Source organism: Vipera ursinii, assembly GCF_947247035.1.
Source record: "Vipera ursinii genome assembly, chromosome: 5".
Taxonomy (NCBI): Eukaryota; Metazoa; Chordata; class Lepidosauria; order Squamata; family Viperidae; genus Vipera; species Vipera ursinii.
This window is the reverse complement of record NC_139518.1, coordinates 56,038,465-56,053,223: the sequence shown is the minus strand read 5'-3', so window position 1 is coordinate 56,053,223 and position 14,759 is coordinate 56,038,465. Positions and strand designations below refer to the sequence as shown.

Below are 14,759 nucleotides of genomic sequence, written 5' to 3'. Positions count from 1 at the left end.
CCAAATTAACTCCCCATCAGGCCAGGCCAGCTTGTTCAAACAGGTGTGTCTTTAACCCGCGCCGGAAGGAGCGGAGATCCGGTGCCATCCGGAGCTCCACCGGCAGTTGATTCCATAAGGCCGGGGCGCCCACAGAGAAGGCCCTCCCCCTGGGGGCCACCAGCCGGCATTCTCTGACTGGAGGCACCCTGAGGAGGCCCTCTCTGTGGGAACGCACAGGGCGGAAGGGGGTTGACGCCGGCAGCAGGTGGTCCCCGAGGTATTCCGGACCCATGCCATGTAGGGACTTAAAAACCATCACTAAGACCTTGAACCTCACCCGGAAGACAACTGGTAACCAATGTAGCTCGCGGAGTAAAGGTGTAACATGGGAGTACCGGGAAACTCCCAAGACAACTCTCGCGGCCGCATTCTGTACCAGTTGGAGCTTCCGAGTGGTCTTCAAGGGAAGCCCCATGTAGAGAGCATTACAGTAGTCAAGGCGAGAGGTCACGAGCGCATGAGTGACCGTACACAGGGCATCCCGGTCCAGATAGGGCCGCAACTGGCGCACCAGGCGAACCTGGGCGAAAGCCCCCCTAGTCACAGCTGCTACATGATCTTCCAAGGTAAGTCGTGAATCTAGGAGGACTCCCAAGTTGCGAGCCCTATCCACGGGGGGTAACAGCTCACCCCCCATAGAAAGAGATGGAGCAATTTGAATGTCCCGGGATGCCGGAATGTACAGCCACTCAGTCTTGTCCGGGTTGAGTTGAAGTCTGTTCCTCCCCATCCAGACCCGAACCGCCTCCAGGCAACGGGACATCACAGCGAGGGCATCACTGGGGTGGTTTGGGGTAGAAATAAAAAGTTGGGTATCATCAGCATATTGATGATACCCAACTCCAAAACCACGAATGATCTCACCCAGCGGTTTCATGTAGATGTTGAACAGGAGAGGCGAGAGAACCGACCCCTGAGGAACTCCACAAACGAGAGACCTAGGGGCCGATCTCTGCCCCCCTGCCAACACCGACTGCGAACGTCCCAGGAGATAGGAGGAGAACCACCGAAGAACTATGCCTCCCACTCCCAATCCCCTGAGACGCCGCAGCAGGATACCATGGTCGATGGTATCGAAAGCCGCTGAGAGGTCTAATAGGACTAGGACAGAGGAACATCCCCTATCCCGAGCCCTCCAGAGATCATTCACCAGAGCGACCAATGCCGTCTCCGTGCTGTACCCGGGCCTGAAACCCGATTGGTACGGGTCCAGATAATCCGCTTCATCCAGGACCAGAGGGAGCTGATGCGCCACCACACTCTCAACAACCTTCGCAAGAAAGCGAAGGTTGGAGACTGGACGAAAGTTGTTCAACACAGCTGGGTCCAAGGCAGGCTTCTTGAGGAGGGGTCTCACCACCGCCTCCTTCAAGACGGTGGGGAAATTACCCTCACTCAAAGAAGCAGATATCACCGCCTGGAACCAGCCTCGTGTCCTCTCCCTAGCTGCATAAACCAGCCAGGAAGGGCACGGGTCCAATAAACATGTGGTGGAGGAATTGGTAAATTCAGCACAATACATTTAGATATGCAAAGTAACTTTTTGAAATAATGTGCTGCATTGAAGCCAAATACAGATTAAGATAAATACTTTTCTCTGTAATAAAGGTACCACTAAAATAAATGTGGTACAATTATTTGATTTGATTTGATTCTTACAGCCAAGTGCCAAAAGTAAAATGGATTAGAATAAATTAATTGCAATAGCACCTCAACCTATTAGTTTATTATAGTAAGAGGAAGAAAACTGAATAATTCAAATTTGTCTCACAATGTTCTGATCCATAAATCTCCAGCACCACTTATTGTAAGAAGGGCAACCATGAGAGAATAACGATGTCTGAAACTCTTATTATTTCACAATGGTGTTTTGTTGTTTAAAGCTTCCTATCCATAATTTAGGTAGTCTGTTGAAGAGTTGTGGATACAGAGCATCTCTATCTGCCCAACATTTGAGTTTAGCGGAAGAATTCTGCAAGTGGGTGAGAGATTAGGGGAATCGTCAAGTGCCTCTCTTTCCATACATTTTTTTCCCTTGCCTATACATATATTTATACAGAGATACCTATTTAATTGTATCTAATATAAAAAAAATAATCCTTACCTGAGGGCAGCTGTTTACTCTTCAATTTATAGAACAATTTGAAAAGACTATGCACTCTAGTTCACAAGGGCCAATGGGATTTAAAGCATTTTCTCTGAAATTCAGCACAGTCATTTTGAGAACTGTCATAGCAGTGGGGAAAGGAGATGAAGACTTGGTGTCTTACCTTTCTGGACTAATTGGCACATTAACAGCAGTGAAATACTACATTGTTGCCTTTTATTTCTTTCACAAAATAACATTCCATTCTTATTTTCTGTATAACAGAACAATAACAATTCATCTAAAGCATTTCCAAAACTTGACCAAAATATATGTTTTATACATGGATATGACACACACACACGTTTTACAAAACTATAAAGTGTCTGTTTTAAATACAAACCATTTGCTGATACATTAGAAAAGGCACAGAGATCAAGTCTACAAACAGGGTGTTATGTATACAACACTACATAAATGTTTGATACTTACATGGTCTTACATTTCTTGGTTTTTTTATTTATTTTCACAACTAAGGCCATAATCCACAGGCTCATGTCAACACTGAGAGAACACTATTACAGGAGTCAATAGGTTGCAATATAGACAGACCATTATGTATTAAGAACCAGAATGTTACCTGCCTCCCATTTGTCAAACTAGTCAGTCCTGAAATCTCTAATCCTGCTTCGCATATTCTTCAAAAGCACAATATGTTGCAGACTCACTCAAGGAAAGGTGTTAATCCATTTCCATCTGCTGATGTCCAAAGGATAGTTACAAGCAAAGTCTGTGAATAGACTTGGTATTTCATTTTGTGCAGACACTTAAAAGTCTGACAACATTAAAAAGCAGTTGTGTCCTATAGTTTTGTAATTTGCAAAAACAAACTAAACTCTAGAAAAATAAAACTTTTAACATGAAGTGTCTGCCAGGTACTTTAGTACAAGTCTACTAGGGAATATACCTGCCTGTTCTTCCTTTTGAATAATCAGGTAGCATTTTTACAAAGCAGGTCTCGTGGGAGTTGAAGTGCTGATACTTTTGCTTCTAGTTTAAACAGGCACGTATTAGAATAGTTTTATCATGAAATACGCAGAGATTAACAATGAACCATGCAGATTCATCTTAATTTGAAAAACAGACTGATCTGCTATAGCCATTCCATTTTGATCTTTGGATATGAAGCAAGATTTGGGGTAAAATGCAACTCTAACATGGGGAAAACTGAATTAGTTATGAGTCTTGTTTCTTCATTAAATGGGAAAACATTAGCAGAAAAACTAAACACGTCACGAAGAGATAAAGGATGCCAAACTTTACAGAAATTGGTATAAAGATTTTGGTATGTGTTCCTTGAAAATTTAACTTATTTTAAAATGTCCCAGTACTTGATATTGTTTTGTGACATGTTCAAATTTGTAACATCAGTAGCTTCCTTGGAAAGAATAATCCAAATTGAATTTTGAATAGGTAGGGAATGTAAATCAAAGAGCTTCTTGTAAATAATTTTCTTTTTATGTGGAGAGGTTCATTGATTGAAAATTGGCTAGGTCAGGTACTTGACATGAAAATATAAACCATAAACCATGCAGCAGCCTAGGATAAAAGACTAAATAACAATGAGACACAGCTCATAGAGTATGTGATACAACTAAAGGTACTTCTTCAGTCTTCCGGAGGCTATAATTGTGCCCTGCGGTCCAGGATCATAGAAGCCATAGTTCATTTCATGTAAATGACAAAAAGGCCTCTTGCATCATTGTCTGCAGCATTTTGAAACTTCAGATAAAAGATCAAGGCTTGACTCTCCATCCCAGGGAAATACAAAATCTTTTCTGAATTATCATATTTCAGCTTGGGATCTGGGCTTGTCTCAACCTCGTACACACTATAGTTCAAATTTACAAAAGCAGGAATTACATAGCTTAACTTTTTCTTCCTGTACAATTTTGAATATGATGAATGGTCATCTGAAGCTATTGCAAAGCTATCTCAAGTTAAGATAATGCAGTAGACAATGTGTATATGATAAGACACATAATTTGAAAAAGTTAGATGAGATTAAAAAAACAATGTTCAGTGTAATGTAAATACCATGTTTCCCCAAAAATACGACCTAGCTATAAAATACAACCTAGCTTATTTTGGGGGGTTTGGGCTAATATAAGCCCTACTGCAAAAAGTAAGCTCTACTTAAGACCACATCCATTCTGTCCCATTGTAGGTTTTTTGGCAGGCCGGATTGCGTGCCTCCCTCCCGCCTTACCTGCTGCCGGTGCCACCACTGCGAGTTCAATTTTGTGGCTCAGCTAAACTGTTCAACTGCGGCGGGCTGCAGTTCCCATCAGGTTCAGGAAGCCTGGGCAATGGAAACCTTAGGCCAGGCTCCTCACAGCTGAAGCAATCCAGCTTGCCCAACGTCAGATTGGCCATTGCGGGAGGTGTGGCCCGTCCCTGTTTTCCAGCTCTGCCACACATGCTGGACGAGCCTCCCACAATGGCCAACCTGACCCTGGGCGAGCCGGATTGCTTACAGGGAGAGGCTGTGTGTTGCAGGAGGACGACTGCAAAGGGCGTGTGCAGATCCCTGCAGCTCCTGGAGGCTCTGAGCGCTGCTTTTCACACCGCTCGGTTTCCCACCCCACCCCTCCCAGCCTGATTGCCTTCCATCCTACCTGGCACTGCATTGGCAGCTAATGCTGCCCTCCTGAGAGATGGCATGGCGATTGGACGGCAGCCACGCTGCGAATGGGGACAGACCATCCCCACCAAAGTGCCACCAAAAACAGCAACGCAAATGTGTACAGACGTGGCACCAAAAACGGCATGAAAAGGGTGCACATGGATCCCTGCAGCTCCTGGAGGCTCCGAGCACAGCCCTAGGGCAGCCATGCTGGGTGGCGGTGGGAAAGGCACCGAGGTGGGGGCGGCCAGGACGACCAAAGTGGCAAGTGGAGTGCCAGAGGCTCAGGGAGGAAGGGTGGTGAAGTGGGACGGCGTCCTACAGTCAGCACCCATGCCAGCTGCCCCTTCCCCGTGGAGCTGGAGACCTTGCCACACCATTGCCCAGATGCCCTTGCTCCTCCCAGGAATTGCATTTCTTTCCTTACTTGACTTCCAGCCCCATTTAACCCATTTATCCTTCATGATCTGCCACTGCTGCGTGGAGGGAAACAAAAGTTTGTGGGGGGGGAAAAAAGGTCAGTCAATCAATTCCTGGGTGTGGCAAGCTCTCCAGTTCTACAGGGAACGGGCAGCTGGCATGGGTGCTGACAGCAGGACGCCCACCCACTTCACCACCCTTCCTCCCTGAGCTTCCGGCATTCCACGGCCACTTTGGTCGGTCTGGCCACTCCCACCTTGGCCTGCAGGGTCTGGCCTGGCACAAGAAGGGCGCAAGCCATGCCCGCCCACACCGGTACCATACCTGGTCTGCCACCATGCTGTCACCGCCACGTTGCTTCTCCACCGCATGCATAGGTCCCACCCCACCCCGGCCCACTTGCGGCCTACTGGTACCAGCAAAAAGTAAACCCTTCCCGAAAGTAAATCCTACTGCTTACTTCAGAACCCAAAAGTAAAGTAAGACTGGGTCTTACTTTTGGGGAAACATGGTACTAGCAAAGCAAAATTAAGATAACCCAATTAAATACTTTATATCGAACTTCTCTCTCCCAAATGCCACATACTGTAGTTTGCAATGAAATTGATTCTCTATTAGCTATATAAAGTTTCATTCACTCTACATCATTCTGTATTAGGTTAAGTGTAAGAACAGTTTGAAGTGAAGTTAATTTGAAAAGTGCAAAGTATTATATAAATATTTTTAAATAGACAATTTGCTAATTCATAATTGCTAGTTTCAGGCACTCATTGCTGCAATGAATTAAATGAAAATGTATAATATTAAGGGAAATGTTTGAACTAATACTGGATCTAGATGGAGATGTATACATTTACAAAATGCATAATGTTAAACACCAAGTTTTAACAACAGAATCTTCTAATATCTTTTTTTCATAAGGCAATGGGTAATCTTGATCAAGGGCAATAAATAACTATACCTTTGGTTTCATTTCGTTTTACAAGTTCACAATTAAAAGAGCAGTACAATTAAAACTTTCTGATGAGATGTTTCACAGGAAAAGTCTACTGGATTATTGAACTACCAATACCAGCTTTAAAATATTATTCATCACTCTCCAATTCTTCGTCATCATCACCACCTAATGGATGTGGCTGTATGCTGTTCTGGGTATACATTTTGGTTTTAAAATGACAATTCTGATCCATAAGTATTGCCTATAAAAGAACATAGCTATTATTATATTACTAAAGCATTGTATTGTTTTGTATAACAACAGAAGACTTCAAAATTAGGTATCCCTTAAGTATACAGCACGTAAGATTAATTTTCAAGTTGAATCTATTTGCCTGTTTTATACCAGCCTAACTATTGTTTAGCTTTAAATATAAAACACTTAAGGTAGCTGTCCTGTTCACTAAATATAATAATACAAAACAGATTAATCCAATGGTTTGTGAATACATCCAGACTATAGCTGGAACTAAAAGTATTTTTTAATTTATAATTTTTTAAAAAGGTATCTTACTTAAGATACTATTTCAGCTATCTGGACATGCTGTTATCTAAATATGAGTCCAAAGTATGGGGGTCTTAATCAACTATCAGGGATCAGCAATTGAAAATACAGAAGACAGCCATCTCTAGTATGGAATTATCCAGATAACTGGCAGAATAACATTCTTCAATTATTTCTTATTTATTACAGTTTTATCCTGCTTTCATTCAAATAATTCAAGGTGACAGATATACCTAACATTCCTTCCCTCTCCTATTTTCCCCACAACAACAACCCTATGAGGTGGATTGGGCTGAGAGTGAGTTGTCCAAAGTAATGCAACCAGCTTTCATGCCTAAGGCAGGACTAGAACTGGCAGTCTCCTAGTTAAAGATATATTTTAGAGAAAAGGAAACGATAGAACACCTTTGTTAATATATTTAAATGCAGCCATGATTATTTTGTTGCAGAAAAGGTAGACAAAATTGTTCTGTATTGAATCCAGAGAAGAACAAGAAACACCTCTGTGCTTACCATCTTTTCTTCCTTGGCAGGTGGACTGCGTAGAAATAAACACAGGGGAGCAAAGAGCATATCAATAATTCCTATAATTGTCATAAGCCATGGAAATCCAATTGACTTTGCAATAGCACCACCAACAGATGGACCTTTGGAAATAAAATACAAATATAAATACAAACACAAAGCTGAGCACTATCAAATAAGAAAAAATAAGACATGATCTAAAACATTGGGCCATGTCTAACCCTAAGTCAAAGATTAGACAAGTAGCCAATTCAAGCTGCCTGACTGGTCTCAATTAGCTCTTCCTACAAAAATGTTAAGGCAGTTACCAATGTTTCTATTTAATTGGTGTTATGTACAAACCTGGAGCAGCGTTCCGTGCGCCTTTGGCGTCTAGTCATGCCGGCCACATGACCACGGAGACGTCCTCGGACAAGCGCTGGCTCTTCGGCTTTGAAACGGAGATGAGCACCGGCCCCTAGAGTCGGAAACTACTAGCACGCATGTGCGGGGGAACCTTTACCTTTACCTTTACAAACCTGGATGACAGATTTCATCTATCATGCTGCAAACTGAAGTCAGGCTTGTTTGGGAATGCCAAGAGATCCCAGTTGGCATATAAAGATAAACAAGCCTTCCAGAGTTTAGCCACTCTGAACAGAAACAGGAAATGATTGACAATGCGCACCAACACATTTGCTCCTAAAGTGTATTGCTATGCAGAATATTGTGAAAGCATAATTTGTTATTTAAAATGTGAGGATTATACTGAATGTACTGAAATGCTTAGTAATAATGTCCTTGCTTCATTACCATAGTTCTCATAATTTCAAGAAATTATGTGTGAAAAGGGGAAAACAGCTTGTTCTCACCCTAACCCATTTATTTTTGCTATGAGGCTATTTTCTTTGTAGTTGAAGCTCCCAGAGGCCCCCTCTTGACTTCAGTGCAGGCCTTGGGACTTCTCTCAATGACTAAAAATAGATAGCATGGTTTCCTAGCATTCTGCAGTAGGAAAGACAAGAAGAAGAACGGCTTAGATAAGCCCTAGAACAGGGGTCCTCAAACTTGGCCATTTTAAGACTTGTGGACGTCAACTCCCAGAATTCTGGGAGTTGAAGTCCACAAGTCTTAAAGTGGCCAAGTTTGAGGACTCTTGCCCTAGAATAAGCTTTAAGAATCTCTTCAGCTGAAAATGAAATAGTCTTCAATGGCAAACCCCCCCACCAGTACCACCATTCCTGGAAGATTTGTGGAAGTGTGTGTGGGGGATTAATACAAAATGGTGCAAAGATCTTCTGCAACAGTGTTTCATTGTTAAGTGCATTTCAAATAAACAGAATTAAGTCCTTACCTAAAGCAAAACCCATGCAAAATGCAACATCTGCAATTGCATAAACACTCCCGTAGACGGAAACATGGCGTAGATCAACAAGGTAACCCATAATAGGCATCAATGAAGAATCCACCATCCCTGATTATAACACAGAAAACAATATTTTAATCAGGCTTTCCATTTTTTCTCCAAATTTCTACACAGAAAATGGTTGGAAATATTTCTGAAGGAAGTATGTGTCTGGATAGTGCCAGTTTTACTGAACTTACATTTTAAACCAAGAGGCATTTCAACAGTAACAAAATCCTATTCCTTTCAACACAGTGCAATCAAAATTTGAAACAGGTTGTGCTTTGTTTACTAGAGATGGAATAATCACACTTTTTTTGTAAGGTCTTAATAACAAATTTTACTTTAACTGTCACATGTGCTTTATTATACATGCGTTTGCCCTTCTAATTTGGGATTACTTTTCACTAGCTCAGGTCTGCCTAGTCTATAAAAGTATCATACCACTCTTACAAACTTTGTTATGGTAGCAGGTTTGAAATTAATGGGTTATACAGTAATCAGTTGTGATATTTCAGATTTGAATTCAGAAAGGAAAACTTTTTAATAATAATCATGAATCCACCATCTAGTTTATTATTCCAATATCAAAGTTCAAAATGTATATTTGAGTACTAAATATATAAGTTTAGATTTCATATAATTATTTGTCCTGCTATGATAAAAATTTGAATGACAATTTATCTTAATACAAGTATATTATCTTTAACTGAATAATTTTACTCAGCATTTTAAATCAATGCCTACTAATGTATTCTACTGATGTGTGGTTTATTATTGCTATAAACTGTCCTTAAATCTCCTTATAGATTTGGCTGGGCAGACAGATAGATACATTAAACTAGATATTCAACTCTGTAGCTATTACAGCTAGATTGCTAGACCATTTTTCAATCCTTCTACTATGGTATATGAATACAGCATTTCAAAACAAGAACTGTCCTGCTGCTGATAAAGCTGGTAGTAATATAATGAACATTCACTTTCATCTGTACAAACCTGTGTATGATAAACAAGGACATCTTTCTGTGAAAGATTCATCAAAAATGTGTAGCCCTCTCTATGTTTATTGGCAAAATGTTCACAAAATACCTTCTGCTATCTTATAGGAGTGCGCAAAAAAGGGAACTTTTACTAAATTTAAAACTGATAAATTATATGCTAGATTATCCATGAGCTATTTTTGCTATAATTAAAGGATTATTAGAATATAACTATCACTAGTCTACAAGGACAGATTATTTATCTAGGGTCTGTAATCTGTGCTCTTCAGGCAGAAATTAGGTGTCCAGTTCAGCCCTTCTACCCTATTGAGCCTCCGTGCTATCAGCCCCCTCTACCACAAAGATCCTGCAGGAGAAGGGCAGTGTGGACAACCGTGGGATCTGGCAGGGTGAGATCTGTGAAGCATAAACCCAAAGCTTTCGCTGTGTCCCTGCACAACAGATACAGTGCCCTTTCTGACCTTAATAGGGACAATAATGAGACAAGTAAAGGTATCTGTGATAATAACTCAAATAAGCAGGGGATCGTGGTCCAAGATGAAAAACTTGTTTTTGACAGGGAGAAGTGTGAATCTGGTATTACACACCAGTCATGCAAGAACAGAAAGGCATCCAAAAAGAGAAGCCACCTTCTGGTTGGTGATTCAATTATAAGGGATGTAAATTTAGGAAAGGACACAGAGGTTTTGAAAGAGGTCAGGTGTCTTCCAGGTGCTACTGCCAGTAGGGACAAGAAGCATATTTCTAAAATAATCGAAAATGCCAGCAAGGACTGTGATGTGGAGGCTATTGTACATCTTGGCACTAACGATCTGTCCCAAAAAGATGTACTCTCTGTGCAGAATGATTTCCAGAGCTTGGGGCAGGAACTTAGCAGAATAGGCTGTAGGGTCACTTTTTCAGAGGTTTTACCAGTGTATAAGGAGAAAATGGAAAAGGCCAGCGTATAGCAGAATTTAATATGTGGCTAAAGGAGTGGTGTAAAGGAGAAGGCTTTGGTTATATTAGTCACGATGTCTGTAGCTGGTCCAATGAAAAAATGTATAAAAGAGATGCATCCATCCAAGAAAGGGACTGAGTTACTTGGCAATAAAATCACAGCTTTTCTGGAGGAACATTTAAACTAAACAATGGGGACAGTGAGTTAATTGATACAGAACATCACTGTCCCCGTCAATCTAAGAAAATAGGCGAAGCCAGGCACCACACACGTTATGCAGCAAGTAAACACAGGGTCAGTCATAAACAACTCAAATGTCTATACACTAATGCACAGAGTATGAACAGTAAGCAGGGTGAACTAGAAATTCAGGTAAATGAGGGCGGATATGATATTGTTGCCATTATGGAAACATGGTGGGACGAAACCTACATATGGAACACACAGCTAGAGGGATTTAAACTATTTAAAAGAAACAGACTAAACAAAAGAGGAGGTGGAGTTGATCTCTATATAGGAAATAACTATCTCTACAGAAATAGAGCACAACAATGACGAAAACTGTGAACTTGAATGCATTTGGGTCAATATAAAAGGGGAGAAAAATGACATTGCCATAGGTGTATACTATAGGCCGCCCAACCAAGTGGAGGAAATAGATGAACTGTTTGCTAGTCAGCTAACTAAGGTATGCAAGAAGCACATCACAACAGTAATGGGGGACTTTAATTACCCTGATATCAACTGGGAGACAAACTCTGCACCAAGTGGAAGATCAAACAGATTCCTGACAAACCTAGCAGACAACTTTCTCTCCCAAAAAGTAGAGAAGGGAACTAGGGGATTAGCCATATTGTATTTAATTCTCACAAACAGAGATGAAATGATAGAAAATGTCGAAGCCACAGGAACCTTGGGGGGAAGTGATCATGCAATATTGGAATTCAACATTCTGGAGGCAAAAGCAATAGAACACAGCCAAACTAGAGTCTTGGACTTTAAAAGAGCTAATTTCAATAAACTTAGAGAGACCATGGGAAGAATTCCATGGATGAGAATCCTAAAGGGGAAAACAACTCAAGAAGCTTGGGAAATTTTGAAAAGTGAGATAATAAAAGCCCAGCCTAGTACAATACCAACAAAGAAGAAAAATAACAGCTCTCAAAAGAAACCAGCATGGCTGCATAAAGAACTGTCTGATAAATTGAAAGATAAAAAGGACATTCCAAAGGAATTGGAAAGAGGGGCACATAACTAAGTCAGAATATCAGCAAATAGCCCATGCCTGCAAAGATGAAGTGAGGAAAGCTAAGGCTCAAAATGAACTAAGGCTTGCAACCAAAGTCAAAAATAACAAAAAATGCTTCTTTCAACATATAAAAAACAAGAAAAAAGTTAAGGAAATGATTGGTCCATTAGTGGGGGAAAGTGGCAAGAAGGTGACAAGCAATAGGGAGAAAGCTGAACTATTTAACTCGTTTTTTGCATCTGTCTTTACACAAAGGGAAAAAACAGCCATAAAAAACAGAATAGAAACGCAAGTTAAGATAGGCAAAAAAATGGTAAGTGAACACCTGTCCAGCCTAGACAAGTTCAAATCACCAGGACCAGATGGATTACACCCCAAAGTTCTCAAGGAACTGGCAGACGTGATCTCAGAACCACTGAACTATATTTTTCAAAGATCCTGGAGCACTGGGGAACTACCAGAGGACTGGAAGAGAGCTGATGTAGTTCCCATCTTCAAAAAAGGGAAAAAATAGATCCTGGAAACTACAGACCTTTCAGCCTGACCTCAATACCTGGGAAGATTCTGGAAAAGATAATCAAACAACAAATCAGCGAACACCTAGATACAAACAAAGTCATCACTAAAAGTCAACATGGGTTTGTCAAAAAGAGATCATGCCAGACAAATCTTATCACATTCTTTGACCAAGTGACAAAATTAGTGGACCAGAGGAATGCTGTAGATATAATTTACTTGGACTTCAGTAAGGCATTTGATAAAGTAGATCACAACCTACTACTTGATAAGACAGAAAAATGTGGGTTAGATAGCATCACCACCAGATGGATTCATAGCTGGCTGACAGGCCGTACTCAGCGTGTGGTCCTCAATGGAACTGCATCTACATGGAAGGAAGTGTGTAGTGGGGTGCCCCAGGGCTCTATTCTGGGCCCAGTGCTCTTCAATATCTTCATTAATGATTTGGATGAGGGGATAGATGGGGAACTCATCAAATTTGCAGACGACACCAAGCTGGCAGGAATAGCCAATACTCCAGAAGATAGGCTTAAGATACAGGAGGATCTGGACAGACTCGAACACTGGGCACTATATGACAAAATGAAATTCAATGGTAAAAAAAGTAAGGTTCTACATTTAGGCAGGAAAAATCAAATGCACAGGTATTGTATAGGTGGTACCTTGCTCAATAGTAGTAACTGTGAGAGGGATCTCGGAGTCCTAGTAGACAATCACTTAAATATGAGCCAGCAGTGTGCTGCAGCTACCAAAAAAGCCAACACAGTGCTAGGCTGCATTAACAGAGGGATAGAATCAAGATCAAGTGAAATACTAATACCACTTTACAATGCTTTGGTAAGGCCACACCTGGAATACTGCATCCAGTTTTGGTCACCACGATGTAAGAAAGATGTCGAGACTCTAGAAAGGGTACAGAGAAGAGCAACAAAGATGATTGGGGGGCTGCAGGCTAAAACATATAGGGAACGGTTGCTGGAATTGGGTATGTGTAGTTTAACGAAGAGAAGAGTGAGGGGTGACATGATAGCAGCGTTCCAATATCTCAGGGGCTGCCACAAATAAGAGGGAGTCAAGCTATTCTGCAAAGCACCTGAAAGCAGGACAAGAAGCAATGGATGGAAACTAGTCAAGGAGAGAAGCAACCTAGAACTAAGGAGAAACTTCCTGACAGTTAGAACAATTAAACAGTGGAACAACCTGCCTCCAGAGGTGGTGAATGCTCCAACACTGGAGGTTTTTAAGAAGAGACTGGACAGCCATTTGCCTGAAATGGTATAGGGTTTCCTGCCTGAGCAGGGGGTTGGACTAGATGACCTCCAAGGTCCCTTCCAACTTATTATTATTATTATTATTATTATTATTATTATTATTATTATTATTATTATTATTATTATTATTATTAATCCAATGTTATTTACTGATGTTAAAATATTGAACATGTTCTCTACCCTGTAAAGATTCTCTATATTCTATAGAATGACATATGTATATCTAATTATTGTACCATCGGTGATATCTGTTATGATACAATAAAATTTGTTTAATTTTCTTATTGGCAGTGTAGTCTACCAACATTGCACTGATACAGGATAGGTTTTCTTATCTGTCTTATGTACTGATAGTCACTGACTGTACTTCTTTTGTAGATTACAGGATATTTGCTTTTTGAAAGGAAGCAACAGTAAAGCATTATCTTTTCCTGCTAGGGACATTAATTAGCTCTATTGGCAATGTTTTTAATGTATATATTTTCAGAAACCACAACCAAGCCACAGGTTTCCATGTGTTACAGTGGCTAATGCATATTGCTGCATACAATCTTTTTAGAAACTTGGACTTAACTGTTACGAATTGTTGTTAGTAATGAAAATGGCACACATTCTTTATGTTAAGAACATATTTCAAAAATATACATACATCTCTTGTATTCAGAGCCCATACAGGCAGGAGATTCAAATTATCAATTGATGCCACATGTTGCAGTTTAATTAAAATCTGAGTTATAAGGTAGTCTATCTGGGATCATGTAGCAATCCCATAAATTCAGTTGAGCTATTTTCCGTTTTTCCATGCTTCTACCACCATCCAACCTAAACATAAGATGTATCTCATGTATCTCCCCTTATTTCACAGAATTGTGCATGAGTAGCCTGGATGCATCTCTACACAGGAAACTATTATCCCCTTTCAAATTCATTGAAGGTAATGGTGACAGAAATCAGGATCTACAGTATACAACTTATACTGCTCTACTGATAGTTATGTAAAAGTGAAGCTTCTGTGTAACACATCAAATAACATAGGGGTGTCAAACTGCCAGCCCATGGGCCAGATGTGTCATCCAGAAGCCATGCCCACCCCACTGCTAGCAATGACACAACCATCCTGACATGTTGCGCA

At 40.8% G+C, this 14,759-nt stretch overlaps 1 protein-coding gene across 4 annotated transcripts in view; it reads right to left on the bottom strand.

Annotated features, from left to right (window-relative positions):
• Positions 1 to 5,596: 5,596 nt before the first annotated feature.
• Positions 5,597 to 14,759, bottom strand: part of SLC18A2 (solute carrier family 18 member A2) — a 49,442-nt gene continuing 40,279 nt past the window's right edge. For 3 of the 4 annotated variants that reach the window (XM_083363390.1, XM_083363389.1, XM_083363391.1), the window contains 3 exons: positions 8,594 to 8,713; positions 7,249 to 7,382; positions 5,597 to 6,433 (listed from right to left, as the gene is read on the bottom strand). In XM_083363390.1, the coding sequence (XP_083219516.1) occupies positions 6,320 to 6,433; positions 7,249 to 7,382; positions 8,594 to 8,713 (368 nt within the window). In that variant the 3' untranslated portion in view covers positions 5,597 to 6,319. The remainder of the gene's footprint in view (positions 6,434 to 7,248; positions 7,383 to 8,593; positions 8,714 to 14,759) is intronic. The other variant, XM_083363392.1, reaches the window with a different exon arrangement.